The sequence below is a fragment of the Polypterus senegalus genome, chromosome 14 (genome assembly GCF_016835505.1).
Source record: "Polypterus senegalus isolate Bchr_013 chromosome 14, ASM1683550v1, whole genome shotgun sequence".
NCBI lineage: Eukaryota > Metazoa > Chordata > Cladistia > Polypteriformes > Polypteridae > Polypterus > Polypterus senegalus.
The window spans coordinates 104,867,311-104,891,171 of NC_053167.1; the positions used below are offsets into that span (position 1 = coordinate 104,867,311).

At 38.1% G+C, this 23,861-nt stretch overlaps 1 protein-coding gene across 1 annotated transcript in view; it reads left to right on the forward strand.

Annotated features, from left to right (window-relative positions):
* abca4b (ATP-binding cassette, sub-family A (ABC1), member 4b) overlaps nt 1-23,861 on the forward strand; it is a 327,352-nt gene that overhangs the window by 299,069 nt on the left and 4,422 nt on the right. Inside the window, exons 46-50 of the mRNA XM_039735801.1 lie at nt 2,070-2,211; nt 7,355-7,489; nt 8,374-8,477; nt 10,941-11,033; nt 12,735-12,984. Coding sequence (XP_039591735.1) covers nt 2,070-2,211; nt 7,355-7,489; nt 8,374-8,477; nt 10,941-11,033; nt 12,735-12,984 — 724 coding nt within the window. The remainder of the gene's footprint in view (nt 1-2,069; nt 2,212-7,354; nt 7,490-8,373; nt 8,478-10,940; nt 11,034-12,734; nt 12,985-23,861) is intronic.

Genomic DNA, 23,861 nt, shown 5'->3' on the forward strand with positions numbered 1-23,861 from the left:
AGATATCCTTAATGAAAACCTGCACCACAACGCTCTGGACTTTAGACTGGGCCAAAGACTCAATTTCCAACAGGACAATGACCCAGAGCACAAAGCAAAGCTTAGTCACATACTCTGGGAATGTCCATAAGTGGCCCAGCCAGAGCCCAGATTTGAACCCAATCGAACATCTCTAAAGAGACTTGGAAAAAGAAGCTGTCCACTGACTGTCTCCATTCATCCTGACAGAACTTGGGAGGATCAGCAGAAAAGAATGGCAGAAAAAAGCCAAATCCAGGTTTGCAATGCTTGTCGCATCATTCCCAGGAAGACTCTTGGCTGTAGTCGCTGACAAAGTGGCTACAACTAAGTCCTGAGGAAATGGTCTGTACACTTGTGTCAATGCGATATTTCAGTTTTTAATAAATGTGCAAAAAATTCTAAACTCTTGTTTTCACTTTGTCATTTGGGGTATTGTGTGTTGTTTGATGAGGGGAAAATATAATTAAATTGATTTTAGCATATGGCTGCAACATAACAAAATGTGTAAAAAGTTAAAGGAGTCTGAATACTTTCTAAAGGCACTGTATGTGCTAGCTAGAGACAAACACATATTATATCTATTTCTTTGTATATTATTAGAGACCAGTAACGGCACACTGCACGATAACGTGCAGTGAATACACTTGACTTGAGCATTCATAGTTTTCTTTTCTCCACCCTAGTGGCCCGCTGCCTCTCTTCTTTTAACGGCATCTTTTTGCGTTAAAACTGATTAAGTTAGTTTTTGTGTTGCAATTACTTAGTACGTTTTTCTTCATTTTTCACTTAAGCACCACAATATGCCTCAAGAATGATTAAAGATATGAAGAGGTAAGGGTAGTGACCGCGAAGGTGGTAGGGAATGAGAACGATGCACATACGCATGCGCCAAAAGGCTGCCCTGCTGCGCACTGCCGAGAATTGATTCTACAATAAAATAAAAAGAGTAATAAAAATCATCACACTGAAAGCGGATAGTAGACATCATGTAGTATATGCGTGCCAAACTTCAGGTCAATAGGTGAAATGGTTTGTGATTTAAAATCCTGGACAGTCAAACGAAGAGTCTCGGTAGTGTATTATATAAGAAGATACATTTTCCAAAATATTGTAAAATGATCTGTTATTCATGCACTTTAACCTAACATCAAGAATTATTGTATAAGCTGGGGGAGTCAAGGACATGACAGTCCAAGACAGTCCAAGACTAAAGGCAGAGCATGTAACGTGCTTCTCTCTCCTTTGTGGATCTCTTCTACTTCGAAGCTTGAACAGATCTCATACTGTATGGAGACTCTAATTAAACCTTATCTTTATTGTATGACACAAGACTAGTGAGTGTGAGCAGATGTGTATGTGTAGGGAAATGGTATACAGGAAAGTGTTTTGAAGTTTAAAAGGTTCAATTTGTTAGACTCCCCCAAACTTCCTAATTTCCCTAAAAAGCCACACAAAGCCACTGCACAACCACCATCTGTGAGATGCCTCTTATTCCAACCTTCTCTCTGCCCTTTTTCTTTTTGTTGTGTTGCAACATGGCAGTCCTGCTAGCACATGCAGCATGATGCGCCTCGAATATGATCAAGTGTGTAAGGGTGTATGCAGCAGAATTTGTCTTCTTGAGATGGAAGTGCAGTGCACTATAACAAAATAAAACAAGAAGGTGCTTGGTTTTCTGTGCTTAGAATGTGATGCCATACAATCCTCTTCCAGTTTTTGTAGAATTTCAAAGGAAGAGCTAAAATGGTATTGACAGTCTTACACTTTACAGAAGGTAGGTGGAAGAAAAATTGTACAAAGAAAGTGTATGGTTCCCTAAATTTGATGTATAACATGATATGTTTTATTTTCTATTTGTACATGTGGTATATATTTTGAATGTAATATATGCTTTTGATTTTGTATAATAGTAGAAATTGAAATTCTGTAAAATCGAGTCCTTGTAATATATAATTTTGAAAGTACAATAGCGATAGATTAAAGTTTTGAGACATTTTGTTTTTGTTGCCATTGCTCTTTTGTTTATTGCTGGTCATTCTGTGTTGCAGCATCCTCAACAGTATTCTAGACGTTCATCAGAACATGGGATATTGTCCTCAGTTTGACGCCATTGACGAGCTCCTGACGGGCCGAGAGCACCTTGAACTCTATGCACGGCTCCGTGGTGTCCCCCGGAAAGAAGTGAGCAGAGTGAGTGTCATCATTGTGCAATCCAGTTTTTCATTTTTACCGATTTACCTTCACTGTGTACATTAAGTCAAATGAGACAATGTATTAGACATTATGAAAATGCACAGAAGTCCTCGATCATACACAAATATAAATAGTAATATTTTTTGTCTTAGCTGTAATGTAGCCTTCATTTTTCTGCATCGCTAGGAACCCTCCCTTCTCTACCTGTCTTTGTCAGTTGATTTGCTTTCTTCTTATATGTTTAGAATCCCTCACCTTAGTTACTGCAAGTTGCCCTTCAATTATCTTACCTCAGAAAACGCACCAACAAGTTCAGCATATTCTTAGGCTACGCGCAGACTACTTCACTTTTATTTAAATAGAAATGATCTCTGTACACATTAGTGTTTTCATATCATTTACGAAAATATCTATACACACACACTAAAATAACCTAAAGCGCACATGACATATACGTTTGTCTAGTCTAGGCATGCACACATTGGTGGAACAATTCTTGAACAGATAGTAATGTCACCAGCTATGGGATGTATGACAAAATTAAAGTGACTGATAAATCATTTGCCTTTTACGAATGTATGCAGCATTCACATGATACAAAACACAATCTTGTTGCATACAGGTAAGCAACACAAGAAGCACTGGGAAAAGCAATTCCTCTATACTCACCATGTTGACATGTGGGTTTCTGTCATCAAGGGTTACCAAACAGGGAATGAGACTTTATAATGGTCAGGATCCAACCACAGAAGGGTCACGTAATAAGCAAGAACAAATCAAAGCACGATTAGAGTCTCTGTTTTCAAAATGTTATGTTTTCATTTGACCACACTCCAACATTGAACTGGTGTTTTCAGAAGTATATGGCTCTGGAGATCATTTTCAAAAGTCTCAGTTTTTGGGATTAAAAATGCTGGGGTAGTGTAGATGAAAGGCGAAAATGGAGACTAATGTCTGCTTTTTAAAAAAAAAAAATGAAGTAATGTGGAAGTAGCTTTCGGAACGTGTTTTTTGAATGTTATTAGTTTTGTTTTTTTTACTTTGTAATATTTTATTATTATTAAGGTTATAACATTACAATGATATTTGTGTCCTGGCTATTTTATTGTTAGAAATGACATTTATTTCGGGTCAAGTGTTGATCATGCAACTCTGTACGTGACATTATAACACCACTTTAAAAAAAGATTGCCTTATACAATGAATGTTGTCCAACCTTTAAGAAGCCTTAAGGCAGGCATGCAAATCCAGGAGTGCTTGCTGGTCAATTGCAAGGAAATCTTGGCACAAAACTGTTATAAATTAATAAATAAATGGATCCATGATCATTACCTGTTACTCCCACATGACCTGTACTTTCACTGCAGTGCATACTGAGAGAAACAGACCAGTCATGATAAATTTGTCAACATTGTGTTATATATATATATATAGTGAGCTGGTGGGCTGTTTGCACCCCTACAGGTTTAAAAGACGCTAATTGACTACCTTCACATTGCTCCCTTGCTTGCTGGGCTTACTTGCCGCTGATCTATCGCATGATCCGTGTGGTACTTCACAGACTTAAAAGTCCGAACAGCACCTCTCAGTTTTTGATTGATTGTGTGCCTTTCTCTCTCTCTGACCTTTCCTGCTCCTGATGCGCATTCCTTTGAAGATGAAGATATGTTTGCATTCTTTTAATTGTGACACAGAACTGTCATCAGCCGCAAATAAGCCCAGCAAGCAAGGGAGCATTGTGAAGGTAGTCTTTCAGCGTCTTGTTTAACCTGTAGGGTTGCAAACAACGCCCCAGCTCACAATATATATATATATATATATATATATATATATATATATATATATATATATATATATATATATATATATATATATATATATATATATATATATATATATATATATTGTCACAAAAACAACCATAAGACGCTGGCTGGAATTACATGTACTCAAGCCCTTTAGTTGTCTCTAAACACACTGAATATGTCAAATTAGGGGGTGCCCAGTGGCTTCTCGGTTTACCATTTCTCTCAGACCTATGAATGACCAAAATTTCAAAATAAAAATGTCATCACCACGATCAGCAGCATTGATGCATTCAAAAGAATATTAGAGGTGCTCTCAAGTAAGTTCCAATGGCATTTGTGCTACTTTAATCATATAAACCAGGAGTGTGACAGTGTAGATGGTATCAAACAGTTCCTGGACCCTGTCATCCAAGTTCAACCCAAATCTCATTGTCTTTGCATTATTCCAACCTGTTCCTGCGAACATGTATTTCTCATTTTTCCCAGATTTAAATGACGTGGGTCTAGCTTCAAAAGTTCTTTCTGAATATTTTTGTGTGTATCTCAATTGATTTTCCCCTGCTGATAACAAAAATTACCCTTCATTTTTCTAATTATGTACCATTTTATTGGAATCAGTTATGTTTGTCATGACTGCAGGCCAATTACTTGTATTACTAACCCTGTGCCTATTTTACCTTTTCTTCTTACTTTTATTACTAGTATCATCAACACATCTCTTTATACTGGTGTGGTCTCTGCCAGCCTAAAGACGGCTGTTGTTACACCTGTCCTCAAAAAACCTGGATTTGACCCTGAGGATTTTAAAAACTATTGATCTATTTCAAACCTTTCTTTTCTTAGTAAAATCCTAGAATATGCTGTTTCAAGCCATTTAAAGACCATCTTGCCTAGTTGAGGAATTTCAATGTGGTTTTACAGCCAATCTTAGTACAGAGAAAGCACTCACCAGGGTTACTAATGATCTCCTAATCGCAGCAGATCGTGGTCTTTTAACACTGATGATATTTTTAGATCTCACTGCTGCTTTTGTTATGGTCCATTATGACATCCTTTTCTTTAGACTTAAGAATGATTGAAATATTGCTGGAAAACCTCTCGCATGGTTTAATTTGTACCTTAAAGACTGTCAGCAATTAGTTGCTGTCGGTAGGTTTAGGTATGACCCATCTTACTTGTTCCAGAGTGTCCCTCAGGGATGAATTCTTGGCCCTCTGCTTTTTATCATTTATATGCTTCCTCTCTGTGCCATTATTAGACAGCATGGTCTACGGTTTCATTACTTTGCTGATGATACACAGATTTATTTACACACAGGACTTACACAAACATTACCTCCTCCTGCATTAGTTGCCTGATTGGCTGACATCAGACACTGGTTGTCTGAAAACATTCTCTGACTAAATAATCATAAAACTGAGGATTTAATAATTGCATCTCCAGGCACCTTAAAGAAAATAGACAATTCCTCAATAAAAATCCCTGGCTTTAAAGTATTACATTTTGGTCTGCACGGGTTAAACATCTTGGTGTTATTCTTAATCCTACACTCTACTTTAATCCCCATACTAATATTACCAAGGTTGCCTTTTTCCACCTTTAGAAAATTTCAAGGCTGCGTCCATTGCGCTCTGATGCTGCAGCTGAGATGCTTATTCATGCTTTTGTCACCTCGTGATTTGACTATTGCAATGTAGTACTGTTTGGTATCCCCACTTTGAGTCTAAACAAATTACAATATGTACAAAATTCAGCAGCAAGACTTAAAACCCAGGGAGCATATGAATCCTATACTTTTAAAATTACACTGGTTACCTGTTCCCTTCCATAGGTTTTTAAGGTATTTCATGGTCTAGCCCCACCTTACTTGTCTTCTTTAATTTGTCCCTATACTACATCACGTGCACTTCGTTCTTCTGACTCTTCTCTATTAACCATTCTATTATGCACATTGCACACTATGGGCTTCAGGGCTTTTAGTGTATCAGGCCCACAGCTATAGAATGCTTTGCCTTTGGAGCTCCTATTTTTAGGTTATAAATCTAGAATTAGAATCTTTTTAATATTGTTTTTTGTTGTTCTCATTAATTTCCTTTGTAGATTGGACTGTTTTATTTTATGTGTATTGCTGTATAGTGGCCTTATTTACCTTGAATGATACTTTTAAATAACATTTATTACTATGTTTGTGCTTTCATTTCATATTATAAGTATACCTGTTGTATACAGTACAATAACTATATTTGTGGTGAAAAAAAAATAGAGGCACTGGTAGTAGCAACACAGCTCAAACATACCAAGTACTGTGAATGAAACAGCCATACTGAAGAGTCTCATTACATTAAACAGAACTGGCGCTTCCTAACGACTTGGTTTCACCGCAGAAGAGTGTGGCACATAAACTACTTGTCCACCCAACAAAGATAGTTCTTCCTCCTCTTCATATAAAATGTGGACTGATAAAAAGTATCATTAAAACATTTAACTGGGAAGGTGAAGCAATTTGATACTGGAGACACGTTTCTACAAATTAATAAACCCAAGATTAAAGAAGGTAGCTTTGTTGGTCCACAAATCAGACACATCATCAATTAAAAGCTGCAGAAGAAATCACATTGAAGGCTATCAGAGATGCTGTTGAGAATTTTCTTGGCAACTACAGAGCATCAAATTGGGTCCAGCTGGTTGACAGAATGCTTCAAGCATACAAAACCATGAAGTCCAACATGTCAGTAAAGATTAATTTTCTTCATTCACTCTTGGTCTTCTCTCCTGCTAGTCTTGGTGCAGTCAGTGATAAGCATGTCGAAAGGTTCCACCAAGATATTGCAACAATGGAAAAGCAGTAGGAGGGCAAGTATACTTCTTCAGTGCTGGATGGCTATTGTTGGACAATAAATAAAAAGAAGCATCAGATGCTGTGTACAAAGGGAAATCAGCAACAAAACATTTTTTGCTCAACTGAATGAATGCACTCTTTCAGCATTATTAAGTGAATAAACACACTAAATCCAATAAAAGTTAATTTCATATTTCTCCAAATTCCTATGTACTCCCAGTCAATCTAGAATAACATTTATGTTCAGCTTGAGGCTGTCTATAGTAAACATCAAAAAGTTTTCAGTAAGCAAAACCATTCAGTATGGGATATATTTCAATGTCAGCACAATCCAAAAGAAACAGAGCAGAAGAAGCTGCAGTCTGTGAACTGTGGTATTAGAAATGTGAAATTGAGTTCTGAATGTAACAGTACCACATATAGAAAGTTTGTTTTGTCACTGTAATGGATTTAAAGCCATTTTCAGAGTAAGTAATGAGTATTTTAATTCTAGGTGGCAGAGTGGGGAATCCAAAAGCTGGGCCTTCACAACTATGCCGATTACAGCGCTGGAACATACAGCGGAGGAAACAAACGCAAACTCTCCACTGCAATCGCACTAATTGGCTGCCCTCCTCTTGTTCTGCTAGTAAGCATCCACATGGTGCATTTGACTCTTTGACATTATTATTATGTAGCATTGTAATTAATTATTATTTGTTTCTTATTTTATCTGTGTAAATTGAAAATTTCTAGCATATTTGAACTATTAGTTTACGGCTTACTAAGTCTTAATTCTCTCCACTAGTTTATTGTCTAACCATTTACTTTTCATCCCCACTTTTTATTTTAAATGTGTGCTTCTCAGCAATTTGAGCTATTTAGATTATGCATTATTAAATCTATTTACTGGTTTCTCATCCATTATTCATATCAATTTGTTTCTTGTTTTTAATATCTGGTTTCCTCAACCATTTAAATTTATTGGGTTATTAAGTCTGTTCACTAATCTTCCATCCATCCACCCATGCCTCATCTAATTTTTGTATTTGTTCCTGATTTTATCTGTGTTTCTCAAGAATATGAATTTATGCGGTAATGGTCATTAAGCCATAGTTAAGTCAATCTAACAACTGATTTATTTTGTTTTTTATCATAATACGTTTTTTTCATTGAGATTTAGAGGATAATGGCCATTTAAGTGATTATTATTTTTTAAGCATGTTATAGTTTGAATTAATGGAAATATGGACTCCACACTTACCACACCGTGTCCAGGCATCAGTGCAAAATATCCTTATATTTGTATCTGCTGTAAAGACATGGTGGTGTTAATTAATAAATGTACTGTTTAAAGACAATAAAAGGCATAAGCTGAAGTATAATAATAGTGCATAGTAACTCAAATATTAACATGGATATTGAGGAGGGACACACACACACCCACACTTACAGGATGTACTATAATTTAAAATCTCAGTGCTTTTCTTGATTTTCATTTTATTTATTATTTGCAACAAATGGCAACTTAAGGATGAGCCCACTACTGGCATGGACCCACACTCTCGACGCTTCCTGTGGAACTCCATTATGAGTGTCATTCGAGATGGCAGAGCTGTAGTTCTTACCTCTCACAGGTACAACTGTTACTATTTAATGACACTTTCCTGATGAATTTTGCTTTACATAAATCCAAGTAATGCAAGGGCATTGTTATTTGTAAAACTAACATGCATGGGAATGAATGGCAGGACTTACCTTGCACAGGGTCATCTCATTACTATGCATGGAATAAATTTACATTTTACAGAGAACTTTGTAGTCAACATCAAACAAATAGCTAGGGAATATTCTGTATAGAAACAATGCTAATCATATAAATTGTTGGAGATACACATGACGGATTTCAGCTTTATCAAATGAAGAGCATCATTTTCTACAGAATGATAGGCCTGGATATCCATTGTCATCCAGTCTCTCTGTCTTGCACTCTTAAAAAAAGCACATTTCCTCTGAAGCATTTCTCTCCAAGTTTGCCCTAACATAACACAATCATTTACTGACATCTTTGCATTTAATTTGTCTACAGGAGGACCTGGTATCACACCTAGGTTATCTGTCTCCCATTCCGAGGCATGAGGTGAGAGGTTTGGAAGCAATGGCGACCATAAAGATCTTGAGGCTCATGTCTCAGTTCCAGACCTCTATGCCTGGCACCCAGTAATGGGGCTTTAATAGCTTTGATTACCTGGGTGGGCCTGAAGCCCCTGTCGTCCTGTAGTTCACATCCTTAACCCTGCTTTATCCTTCAGTGAAACTTGTGGGTTTCATTCACTTCCTCCCCTCTGAGACCAAAAGAGTCTGGTGAATTTCAAAACATTTCTATTACATGTTTTAGCACAACATAAAAATAAAATGCAATCAGATTATTAGATGGATCATATGAGATTTAATAAGGTAAATAATTTCCTGTCTTACACATATACTTTTTACTGTGTTATAGAGGCTAAGTAGTAAAGAAAATAAGTCTTGCTATCCTTTAACACCATTCCAGAGGATCTGCCCTTCTCTTCTTTATTCATAAAAGGTCATTCTTCCAACATTCAGCATTCTTCTTCAGCACTTCCTTTTTTCGTATCCTTAAATTATTAATTTCTACAATCAAATATGTTTATAAAGTGTACATTTCACTTTGTGATAAGTTTATATATTACATTATCTCACTTCATGCCTCATTATCGGTTTACGATTAGTGGGAGCCTGAAGCTACTTCTTTGAATTACTTTAAAAAGCATACCTATTTAATATACATAAATATATAAATCAAACAAAAAATCATTACAGAAAAGCCCATAGATGGTGCATGATACATCTGAGGAACAGCAGTTGGTTGATAATGCTTAGGTATGGAATATAAATCACAAAAGAGGACCATGATGTTCATGGATTTACCTGCTTTGTCAAGGCCAACTGGCAGGAGTGTCTCAATGATCTGATTCAGCAGATGTTTGCTTAATTTCTCATTTTTTCAAATGAAATCCCAAAAGCTCAATGCTATTCTTCTTGTCTTTAGACCCTGAGTATCACTCGTCTATTTCTAGCTGAAATTGTTTCTTAGACCGAGCCTTTGCTAGTAGCTCAAGATGGCTTGACTTTTTGACACATTACTTAAATTTTAATCTCCCATGTAGTTTTCTGATATTTGCTATTTATTCTTCTCTCTCAGTCTTGCCGCATCCCATATTAGTTGTGCATCCAGTCAATATATTGGCATTATTCTTAACCTATTTCCTTGCTTTATTTACAACACCATTATATCTTTGCTGTTCCCAATGGCACTAAATGCTGCGTATCCTCAGTTTGCCTCCAGGTTGATAGCTGTCTTTTAAAATTATTATGATCTTAGTGCTTTTATTTTATTGTGACTAATTGTTATTTTTTTTTAAATGGTAGTAGTAATTGTACATTCTTTCTTGGTCTCAAAATCTTGATTACATGTGAACTAATTATTTGATACTAACTCACCTAGTTGATTTGTGCCCAATAACTGATTTTCACACACATGCATTTCTCCAGTCATATTGCAATGAATCTTGAATTTGGCATCACATTGGCACAGAGGTTAATGCTTGTACCTCACAGCTTCTGAGTTCTGGACTCAAACTGCAGCCTAGTCACTGTCTGTGTGGATATTGTATGTTCTCCTTGCCTCCAGGTACATCAGTTTCTTCTCACATTTCAAAGACGGGCTGGTTATGGTAATTGATGATTCTAAGTTGGCACAATATGAGCTAGCATGGTAGTGTCACTGACTGACAGCCCATCCAGTATTTATTCTTGGCAACTGATGGTCCTTGAATAGGTCCCAGCCCTCAGCAAATGTGCACTGAATTTAGCAATTTTTAAAAAGTGAATTAGTTAACATTAAATTTGTACCTTCTATTGCATAATAGTTCATAAAGATTCCAAGATTAAAGTTTAACATAAAAAAAATTTATATTGTGCTTTCTCTGAGCATGGAAGTCCACATATACCACCTGCTTATCAACTTCATTCATCTGCTTCTGTTTCTATTCATGCTTCCCCTCAATTCTCCTCAGTATGGAAGAGTGTGAAGCGCTATGCACACGTCTTGCTATAATGGTGAATGGAACCTTTAAATGCCTTGGGACCATCCAGCATCTCAAGTACAAGTAAGTAAAATTAGTAGGAATAAAAATATAAGGGACGTAAGGAAAATTAAATCATCATTGGTGCTACAGCCCTGTTTGGGCCCCAGTCTTCTCAAGTCCATTATTTCATTCCCTCCTATTTGTAGACTCCCTTCACCAATGTTTTGAGCCTCTTTGCTTGCTCCATTCCTCCATTGCAGCTTTGGTCTTCCTCTGCTAATTCACTCAGTCAACAAGTCCATCACTTGTTTATGGGGAGGAGAGTGATGTTATTTTTTGGTGTCCAGGCCTCTGAGCCGTAAGTCAGCACAAGGAGAATCAGGGTTTTATACAGCCACATCTTAGATTTTAGTTTTTAAAATGTTTTGCACATTCCTTTGGTTTACCAGCACACTTCTTCGCTTGATTTCATGAGATATGCCATTTGTTGGATTGATTAAGGATTTGAAGTAAATGGATACTTTTTCCACTTTTAAAGTAGGGTCATCTGCTTTTATACCTTCAGTTTTGGGTATTTGGCATGGGGGTTGATATCATAATTTTAGTTCAATCGTCATTTATTCCTCCTGCTGCACTTACGAGGCTGGTTAATTGTCCTTCAGGCCTTTTCCAGTTCTAGATATCACATCCACATTATCAGCGTATGCAAGGATTTGTTTTCATTCATAAAAAAAATATTTGCTATTATGTTTACCTCTGCATCTCATGTTACATTTTCTCTTATTATAATTTTATATTATAATAAGTTATATTATGATCATTTATTACATTTTCCTACCTTTTTATAGTACTAGGGGTTTTGTACCATGTTAGCCATTATGAATGTAGTGAGAAGTCAAGCAAAATGACACCTTTTATTGGCTAACTAAAAAGATTACAATATGCAAGCTTTCGAGGAAGGGGACTGAGTTGCCTCGAAAGCTTGCATATTGCAATCTTTAAGTTAGCCAATAAAAGGTGTCATTTTGCTTGACTTCTGACTACGTTTTTATTAAATCATCCATTATTTTTTTAACCCAGATTGCCATCTCATTGGTCACTGGGGTCCAGTGCCTAATAATAATGATAATAATAATAGTAATAATATGACTTATTATTATTATTATTATGATTATGATTATGTGCTACACAGACGTCTCATCTATAATTAGTTCTTGCCTTGTGCCTGATCCAGCAGGAATAAGCCTGGTCCTCCATGATGTTGGTTGGATCAAGCAGGTATGAGAAGGTTGAACTATGTTATTATTATTATATTGTTTTGTTGCTGTTACTAATGGTAATAATAATAACTTTAGTTAGCAGGCACCTGTCAGATTAAAAAAATGCTTATTGGCATATCCAATTGAATCTGTGGTACAACTGTATAAAAATTTGAAGTTTTGTATTTTTACAATTTATTTCAATAATAAAGTTTATTATCCTGAATATGAAAAATGCATATGCAAAATCGCATTATAAATATTTTATGTATTATTTTAATTTTAGATTACTTTAAAATGGATGTATTGCAGTTTATTGTATATTTTTTCCTGATTATGAAACAAATAAATAAATCTGCCTTATTTAATTTTTATTAACCAGTAGGCAGGTGGCAAAGGAAAATGATAAGAGCCAGGGATCCGCTAAAAGAACACTCTGATCCTTAGGGATTTCAAGTCAGTTAGGGGAGTCGGCCTGTTGACATCTCACAGTATGTCCTTTCATTTACTTCTTGGGTTTCAGATTTGGTGACGGCTATGTTGTCACCTTGAAGATCAAGTCAGCAAAGCCTGGAGTACCTCCAGATCTCAACCCAGCTGAATCCTTTTTGGAGGCTAACTTTCCTGGCTGTCTACAGAGAGAGAAACATTACAATACGCTACAGTACCAAATTCCATCACCATCACTGGCTCGCATATTCCATCTTGTTGTATCCAACAAAGAGAAGCTTAATATCGAAGATTACTCCATCTCACAGACTACTCTTGATCAGGTAATTCTTATCAAATTGCTTAATTGAGGCAGTCATTGCCATGTTATGTTGAATGCTTATCCTTTAGGAGCACCTGCAGATCCTATCCTAAATCCCAGACATACTGAGCTAGATAAGATTTAGCTGCCTCTGAAGTATCCTTACTTCTTTGTATCTCTTGATATGCTTCATAAAATCCTGATTGCTAACATCAGCTAAATATTAGAACTTCATTCATCTGTGCAAATACATAAGATTATAGTGCTACATAACTGGGCAGCAATGAGATGTTACCTTTTGCTTCTTAATTTTATGTTAAACAAATATTAAGTTGCTGCACCTCAGACAAAATCTGCTATATAATAAAACACTAGGGTCTGTATTTCCAGTCCCTCAGAACACTCCGATTGGTTATTTTGACTTTGGTGTGATTGGTCAGTTGACTTTGCCAATGTAACAAAAGAGGAAGTGGAAGTGTGGGAAACACACGGAAGAGTACAGGTGCATGCTGGCAATCACCTTCAAAGATGGAAAGTATAAAAGCACACAGGAGGCAAGAATGGTGCCTTGAAAATGATGACACAGTCTGAAAAGCAGGCTTTATGAGAACACGCTCGAGAAAGAAAGTACTGGTCAAGAGGCCTTCACACACACATACATACATATAGAGGTGTTTTGTCTTAGTAGAGTTTTGTATTACTCTACTTTCCCCTTTTATATTATTAATGTATAGCCTTTGTCAGAATGCCTCAAATCTCTCAGACTTACCACTTATTTATAAGGTAGTGTACTATATAACTTCTCCCCACCTTCCCTTCTACATTTATAACATCGGGCAATTAGGTGTAGTAAAAGACAAGCAGGAGTTAAGTTACACTTTAAATGATGTATTATTGATAATATTCCAAAATAATAAAAATAAGCAAAGTACAAGCGAATATTGGTAACCATACAACCTGATAAATGCTGATGTGTAGTTTCAGGCAACACACAGACTTTAAATGTCTCTAGTTAAGATATCATTTCTAGCTTTCTTCAGATCAGGCCACATACCTCTCTCAATATGGCTGCCGAGTTGTGATCCTCATGGCAATGGTATGGCAGAGAGATGCTTCTTCATGGCGATGGTGTAAGAGAGATAGGGAGGAGTAAAGCAAGCACATTTATAGACTTTCTGTCAAAACCCTACAGCCAATAAGGTGTTGTGCTACTTAATGGCTTCTGATTTAAAACCAAACAGGCACCTTTAGGCCAAACAGAATTCTGGTGTGACACAGTAGTTTCACACCTGCCCCCAAAACCATTTGTTGAGCTGATGCTTGCCAGCCAGGTAGTCTGGCTTTGATGTGGGGGTTAATTGAGACACCCGCAGAGAATCACTTGCCAAACTGGTTTTAGGCACTTCCCCCAATTACAAAGACTCAATATTGTAGTGACCCGGCAGCCAGCGCTGGCGGCATGATGCATTGTGGGTAATTTATGTAAAGTTTACTGTTGTGTTAATTTAGCAAGGCAATCAAATTGTTTTTCCTGTTGTAATTGTTGTATGTGTTTGTGTTCAACTGGTGGGGTGGGTTTGGGTTATTGCCATCCGGGGTTATTAAATTGTAAATAGTTACCATCAATGAGAAAGATAGCTTCGTTAATGACCTTGGCAATGGCTTTGCAATGAGATTGAGCTTTGTTTTCTGACTATCTGCTCTAATAAAGAGATACAACAGGACAGAGCTGTGTATTGCTAAGATTTCATCTAACGAGACACTCGGAGTCGTGCGGTGTATGGGACACGAGTGCTTGCTATTTAAAGAGCTGGGTACAGCTGCGTGCATAACGCTGGCAGTCCGCTAGCCGACAGCTTGGGAGAAGTGCACGGCAGAGTTCGGCTCTGAAAACTTTAAGACTCAACCACGGGTCGCTACAATATTATTATTAAGACTCAAACCATTGCTGTTCGTGTCAACAATATAACAGTAATATTACACTGCTTTGTCTAAGTTACAAATAAAGACATACAAAATATTTATCAACTTGTATACAAAATTTCACACCACAACAACAGGAAAGGTGCTGAAAGTACATGCACAGCAAGAGATAGTAAATGTTTTTACTGTAAATTACTATATTACCTGTCTTTGACAGATACTGCGGCTAGTATTATATAATACAAAATATGTTTTTAAAAGCAGAATTTGTGTAAAATATGGGTGGACATCTACATAGTTTTGTTATTGGGCTCAGGGAAGTCAGTCTGGATGGATTGCAGACTGCACTCTCATTCTTGGCTAATTTAAAGTCGTTAGTCACAGTAGACTAGTTGGTAGTTTGTCCTTGTGTGTGTACGTCTTAATATTCTTACATAATGAAGCACCTGTAATGTGTAGGCGATGAGTCTGTTTGCTGAATTGGAATGTATGTTCAGTAGTTTCTGTTGTTAGTAAACTGTTGCCAGTATTCAAGCATGCTATTTAAATTATCTTGAAAAAAATCAATCATATGTCTTTGAGATGAAGCAGGAGGTGGGGAGAACAAACAGTCCCCCTGAGAATGGTATTGAGCTGCAATTCAACCCAAAACGCAAACAGCAATAAGGCAGCAGTGGTAATCTGTGTACCAAGGTGCCATCATGTGTAGATATTAAAGATGCATACTATTTATGACCATGTGTCTTTACTTTTTAGATAAGTGGTTTAATTGTGTGCCTTTGTTATTGTATTACTGTCACCATTCTGATGAGACGTACAAATAAAAATGTTATTGTCTTATGCATAAAAGTCAATAAACTTAAACTTGAAATTACAGGAGGACCGCCTAAACAGACATTGTTGATTATGCAGTAAGAATAACATACAGAGCATCACATTACACTTTCATCCGTCAATTCATTTTGCAAGTTCACGTCTCTCCCATGTGGCGACTGCCCTGGTAGCTTTGGGGATCATGGGTACAGAGCTTTGAAGCTCAGCCCTGTAGGGGCCCGTGGTTACCACCAGGGGGCGTCCCGATGCCTATGGAGCCCTGGACCTCAGCACTTCCGCCACACCCGGAAGTGCTGGGGGGAAGAGGATCAGGGACACCCGGAGTGCTTCAGGGTGCGCAGCTGGTACTTGCACCACACTGGGGAGTGTCGGAGGATTGCTTGTCAGGAAGCACCTGGAGCTTGTATGGGTGTGAATAAAAGGGGCTGGAGTCGGGAGCGAAGGAAGACAAGGTCTTGGAGGAGGAGGAAAAGAGGCAGTGTGAGGCCTGGACTTAGGGAGAGTTTTGGGGGTTTGTGTGCACTTTGTTGTAAATAGTGACTGTAAATAAACGTGCGGTGGTGTGTAATACGATGTCTACCTGTCTGTGCCCGGGGCTCATTCCTCACCCATTAGAGTGTTTTACAAGCAGCCAGAGTGTATCATGTAGCTTCAGGTGCCAGGCAGAACGATGCATAGTCTTCAGAGCTCACCGACACACACTTATTGGGTCAATTTTGATCTATCACTGAGCAATGTATGTTTTTGGGACCAGAATATCAAGAGGTAACCCCTCATCGGTACAGGAAGAACAAGGAAACACCACACAAACAGTAACCTGACTCCAAACTGACAAACCCTCCGGAGCTGTGAGGCACGAGTGATAACCACTGTGGCAAAGTGTATTTGTAAGTTTCACTTATTACATATATATTAAAAATTGAAAACTTAAAAAAATACTTCTGGCTTTACAAATCATTTAATTTTTTGCTCATGCATAAGAGCATAATGTATTGACTCAACTATAGAATTTATCAAACAGTTTATTCTCAGTAATGATTGACTTTTATTAGTGATTACTTTCTTGGTCAAACACTTGCATTTTAATGAACATTTTAAGCCTACTGTACATAAACATGTTCCTTGTTTTTAATTCAGTAGAGAAACAGCAGCAATGCCTAAAGTTTCCCATCCAGCTTACTTTACTTGTACCTAAACTTTTAATGTAATTGTACCTCTTCTTCACATTATTTAATATTTATGCTGAGCTGCACCTTTTTTTTCACCAAAATGATTTTAAACCTCTTTTAATGACTGACTTATTCACTAACCCCTCTATACACACACATATACTGTATAGCGCACCGATGATCTGGGTCATTGTTTGTGTGGAGTTTGCATGTTCTCCCTGTGTTTGAATGAGATTTCCTACTACATCTCAAAGATGGGTGTTATATGTAATGGCACTGTATTGAGTGAGTGTGCCCTGCAAGGCACAATTTCAGCTGTGATTCCTGCCTTGCATCCCATGCCGCTTGGATAAATGTTAGACTCTGTGGCCATGAGCTAGATACTGGAATAAGCAGTTTCATAACTGATGAATGGTTCTGGCCTTCCTGGGCTCTCCAGAGCTGAGGTGACCTTGGTTCTTTGCAGTACAAGAATTTCTATTTAACTTTTCCTTGTTTCTCTTTAACTGGTGACATTAAATTGGCTGTGTGTTCCGTAGTGGGCTGACATAATTTTCAAAGCTGTTTTTTACTGGTTGTTACTGGGATAGATTTTAGCGCCTTGCAATCCAGTATTAAAAATAGATGTATAGATGGGTTGCACTTAACAGAGTCAGAATCCTGGGTTCAAATCTTGTTCCCTGTGTGAGTTGTGGACATATGTGTCAGGTTGACTGTAAACATTTCTGGCACTCGCTCCAGGCCTGCTTCCTGTCTTGCACCTGATGCTGCTGGCTATTTATGACCTCAGACTGGATTAAGTGGGTTTGAGGATGTTATATCATGTTAGTTAGATTTTGTCACATTTCTTTATTGAAAAAGCTGAAAAAATATTCAATCATTCAACCATTTTGCATTTTCAGTATCAGTTTCAGCTCGGTTACAGCAATTCCTGCACCAATCGGCAACCCCTTGATGTCCCACACCTACATGATTTAGAGAAATAACGTACCCAGAAATGATTTGCTTTTATATGTTACTTTCCCCATATAGTGTGTACTGGTGGCTGTTTTTGTGGAGAAAGGACATAACAAACTTTCTAATAGAATAAGACCCAATGGTGACCAATGTAGGACAACTAAAAACTAGAAATCTAAAAACCTCCGTGATTGCTCGTGATGCATAATCCACATATCATGTTAAGAGTAAGTAACAAAAAACAAAATGTAACTTTTTGGGTGGAGTATTCCTTTAACACATGGCAGGAAACTTGAACAAACTTATAGAATACCTGCACATTTCACATAAAATCAGAGTGCTAAATATCAAACATTTTTAATAAGTAAAAACAAAATGGAGGACTTGAACATAAAAATTAAGTTAGATAGATAGATAGATAGATAGATAGATAGATAGATAGATAGATAGATAGATAGATAGATAGATACTTTATTAATCCCAAGGGGCTTCAAGTTCAAGCATATCGTCACATTTCTATAGTACAGTGAAATTCCTACATCAGTCCAAATGCAATACTTTACCATACTTCTGCACCTTGATCAGCAAATATTACAACTCAAATGTTACTTTACCATGAGGCCTCTGAATTCTTACAAAGCATTACAACAGTCTAGACTAGACTAGAACAGGCCATTCAGCCCAAAACTTGCCCTTCCTAACCACTTAATTTTTATAAAATAACATCAAGTCGAGTTTTGAAAGTCTCTAAAGTCCTGCTGTCTACCACACTACTTGGTAGCTTATTCCAAGTGTCTGTGGTTCTCTAAGTAAAGAAAAACGTCCTAATTTTTGTGCGGAATTTACCCTTAACAAGTTTCCAACTGTGTCGCCGGTTCTTGATGAACTCATTTTAAAATAAGAGTCTCGATCCACTGTACTAATTCCCTTCATAATTTTAAACACTTCAGTCATGTCTCCTCTTGATCTTCCTTTGCTTAAACTGAAAACTGATTCTTTCTGCTTCAAAAGTGATTTTAACCTGAAAATCTCAGTGAGACTGTGAAATTATTGTAGTAAATACAGTGTTAAAAATAACAATTAGATACTTATTACAAATATTACTGTGAACAAAGCCAGAAAAGAAAAAAGCTGTTAATATTAGTAACAGATTGAAAATTAATCAATAATTTACCATTGTGACTATAGCAACCACAATATTAATACAATTTAAAAATTGTGACAAAGATGATTATTTTTATTTTTTGTTTATTATTTAATTTAATAAAAACATATAACACTGCATACAATCAAGTCAAATTTAATAACACTTCAGCTAGCAGTGGCAGAAAGGCAATATTTGACCATTTTGTGGTTATTTACTATACTTATACTGGTCTGCTTCTGTTACATGTTTTCATGAACAACAAAGTATGTTAACAAAATAAGACCATTGCCATAAAATGTTATTTCCAGTAATGAGGCTAATAAGCAGTAACTTTATAACATCTGTGGACACTTTTTCTCTAGTGTCATTTCTTGTGACTGAAGACAGAGAGATATAATTAAAGTTAGTAAAAAATATTTTATTAATACACACCAGGCAAAGGTAAGAATGACAGAGAAGCACAGTCCTAGGACACCTGCCCTTCATCTGCCCAGGTGTCGGTGTCCTAAATCTTTTATAATGCTAAGCGCAAAATTTGACCTTATGACTTTAGTTGCACAAGAATTTCAAGACATTACATCTTTACAATAATTTTGTTTGGATCAGTAGTTACACAATTTTAAAGGTCATCAGTTGGGCACTTGTAACTTCTTGTTCGTTACAGAAAACAGAAGCTGCACTTGTCGCAAGACAGACTTCTCGTGGCCCTTGTCACACACACCAGATTTGATCAATAACTGATTTTTATTTTTCCACATTCCCCCCTTTTTATCAATCTGGGCATGACAAAGAGTGAAGAAAATTCAGAAGGTGGAGGTAAGGGATGGGGAAGGAGGAGGAGAGGGGGAAAGGGATGAGGAAACTGAAGAGGCAATTTGGAGCATATGTTCCTCGTGTAGCATATAGGCCTTGGCTATAGAAGCAGTGAAATATTTGGATATTATATAGCGAATAAGAGGAACAATGCAACATCCGATAAGTAAAAGGACAATGAATACTACTGCCAAAGAAATAAATACTGATTTTAGCCTTTGGCCCCATGACCCAAAGGTGGACATGAACCATCGATCCCAAGGGTCAGAAATGCCTGAGTTAGTGGCAAGTTCATTGGAAAGAGATGTTAGGCTGGCTAGTGCTCGAGTAATGGACCCATCAGGTGCAGTATTATTAGGGATATATGTACAACAAGCATCACCAAACATAGCACATACTCCACCTTTCTCAGCAAGTAAACGATTTTGCCAAGTCATTAGGGAGGTACGATCTAATTGTTCATGAATACCTTCTATAGCATTTCTAGTAAAATTAAGGAAACGCTGCTGGTTATAATATAAGTAACCATCTATTCTGGTCTCCATAACCAGTTTCTACTGAGAACGTGCTTGTTAAGGTGGTTAGATTCAAAGCCTGGACTAGGGTTTTTCCTCGCATGGATGCAGTAGTCAAAAACTAAGTAGGAAAGGGGGACAGAGGAGAGGGAGCAGGTGTCTTGACCTTAATTTGAAAGAGTCCTCGGGGATCATGACCACTTGCATATGCAGCTAAGACATAAGTTCCTGAATCATGCAAAGAAGGATTCTTTAGAGTAATGATTAATGGGTTACACTGATTCTTAGCACACTCATGAGAGGCATGTCCCTTTAAAATAGAGAATCGAGTCTTTAGGCCATACTGAGTAGCCTGCCAGGGTTCATAACCCCAGTCATTTGGTCCTGTGTTTGCAAACACATCACTCCAGAACAATTGCACAAAAGTCAACCTGGTATGAGGCAGTTTCCTCAACCTGGAAAGTCAGTGTCACCCGTGAAGTGGATAATGGAAGAAAAAACAACAAGAGTATGTATATTATGGGTGCCATCTTTTGCAGTGCGGCGTGAATCCAGGCGGCAATCCTTCAACCTTTACAGCGTGTGGTGTGGACAAAAGAACTTGGAACGGTCCTCTCCACCTAGGCTGATGCCAATGTTTCCTCCGGGTGTCTCGAACCAGGATCCAGGTGCCCAAGGGAATCGGCGAGTCCTTAGATGGAGGGCTGGTTCTCCAAGCCTGATTAACCTGCTCGTGGACTTCCTTCAGGGACGCTCGGAGGCCTGTAAGACTAGAGAGAAGATCATTGTCCACAGTATGCAGGTTCACATTTCCTATAACCATGCCAACGGGCATGGGTCGTCCGGTCAGGATTTCAAACGGCGATAGCCCCAATTGCCGGTGTGTCCGCCCCTCAATCCCATTAAAGCCAGGGGTAAAGCATCTGGCCAGGATAAATTGGTTTGTTCACAAATTTTTGCAAGCTTAGCTTTTAGGGTGCCATTGCATCGTTCCACAATACCCCACTTTGTGGATGGTATTTGCAGTAATGATGTACATTGATCTGTAGCCAGGTAGTCAATTCATTTATTATGGAATTCACAAAGTGAGTACCATTATCTGTCTGTAGCTTTTGCGGGATGCCCCATCTTGGAATAATTTCTTTAATTAGTGCTTTAGCAACCGTTTTGGCATCATTGCGTTTTGAAGGGAAAGCTTCTACCCATCGGGAGAACACATCGACAATCACAAGGCAATATCGGTAACCTTTAGACGGTGTTAGTTCAATAAAATCCATTTGGAGGTGTTCAAACGGACCCATTGGGTTAGGAGTAACGGCGGACTTACCTGAGTGCCTTTTCCTACATTAAACCTTTGACATAATGCACAGCGTCTACAGAATTGCTCTGCATATGTAGAGAAGCCTACAGCTTCCCAATGTTTTTCAACATCTTGAACCATGGCATCTTTCCCAGCATGGTCAAGGCCATGGGCTATTTTTGCCATACCTGGAAAAGAAGCTTTTGGGAGAAAAGGTTTGTTAGTTTGCTGATGAGTCCAGACTCCATCAGAGAGGGATCCTTCTTTGGACCACTTTTTCTTTTCAATGTCCGTGGCTGCACTCTGTAAAGAAATAATTTGATTATCGGGGTCCTTGTCATTTCTCTGTTGGAATAAAGAGATTGGTGTGTTACTGTATGCAGCCTCTTTAGCAAAGTAATCTGCCAATTCATTTCCTTTGCTGACAAGGTCCTGTTTTCCTGTGTGAGCTTGACATTTAACAATCGCTAGTTTTGATGGTTTAGTTATGGCTTCCAAGAGGGATTCGATTAACTTTTGATGTTGGATGGGCTTGCCAGTACTGGTCTTAAATCCCTCAATTTCCATAATGCCCCATGATCATGGCAGACTCCAAAGGCATATCTGGAATCTGTATAAATTGTTATGATTTTTCCTTCGACAGCTGACATGCTCGGGTGAGCGCTATTAATTCAGCTGCTTGTGCACTTAAACTTGATGAAATTCGATTTGCTTCCAGCAGGCGGTCCCCTTGGACCACTGCGTAACTAGTTGAGGGTGCTCCGTTTTCCAATCGCAAAGAACATCCGTCTACAAAAATATTTTCTCCAATTTCTAAAGGTGTTTCTTGTAGATCTACTCGAGGCTTTACAACCTTTGTTATTTCTGTATGGCAATTAGTGTATTGCCCTAGCAGTAGTGAGATGGGAGGTCTTAGCCTGTACTAAAATGGAATGTACAGCGTGAGGCACCTTTACTGTTAGGGGGCTCATGAGCACTATATCTGTACTGGCTAGCACAGCTTCTGTTGTGGCAGCCACAGCCCTAAGGCAAGGCGGAAGTGCTGCGGCCACAGGATCCAATTTTTTCGAAAAATAAGCTATTGGCCTTTGTTTATCCCCATGTAATTGTGTTAAAACTGCATTCATATATCCCCCCTTTTCGTCCACGAACAGAGTAAAGGGACGAGAAAAGTCCGAAGGCCCAAGGCTGGTGCCACCGAAAGTGCATTTTTTAAGTCACAGAGAGCCTTCTCAGCCTGCTCGGACCATTGCACCTGACCAGAAAGAGGAAGGCCAGGGGTGTTTGCTAAATTTTGTAACGGCTGTGCTCTTTCAGTGAAATTCAAAATCCATTGCCGGCAGTAACCCAGAATGCCCAATACAGACATAACCTGTTGTTTTGTGACAGGTCTGGGAAGATTTTGAATGGTGTTAATGCGATCGCTAGAGAGAGCTCTTATTCCATTTGTGATGTCATGACCTAAATATTTTACAGTTGTTTGAATTAATTGCAATTTAGCCTTTGAAACTTTATGTCCATTGTCCCCCAGAAACTGCAGTAGTTTTTAGTGTCTTGCACAATCTTCTTCAGTAGCACTGCATAACATAATATCATCTACATACTGTATTAATGTACTACCTCGGTCTGGCCAGAACCCTTCTAAATTTTGAGCAAGCGCTTGTCCATACACACAAGGGGCTTCAGTATATCCCTGAGGCATGACAGTCCATGTCCAACGGCGGTTTGAAAAGTAAAAGCAAACCAGAATTGCGAGTCAGGGTGTACGGGATAGAGAAAAAGCATTGGCTAAATCAATTACTGAAAAATAACGAGCAGAGGGAGGGATTGCAGAAAGAATAGTGGAAGGATTAGGTACAATAGGAGCTCTAGGAAAGATTGCAGCATTCACTTGTCGTAAGTCTTGAACAAAACGCCATGAACCGTCAGCCTTTTTTACAGGTAAAATGGGAGAATTAACTGGAGAATATTTAATTGGAATAATCGCACGCTTCACAAGATCGGAATGTACGGCGGAGATGCCAGCCTCTGCTTCAGGAGACAGAGGATACTGGGCACGGTGCGGACGGAAAGAAGATTTAGGGTAGATCACCAGAGGCTCACAATGGGCTATCCTTCCATAATCATTTTTACCCTGAGACCACAAAGAGTCAGGAAGCGCTAAGAGCCAAGAAGGGGAAGTAGTTTGCAATGACAACGCAGAAAGGGAAGTGCAGCATAATGTACGATGTACTAAAAAAT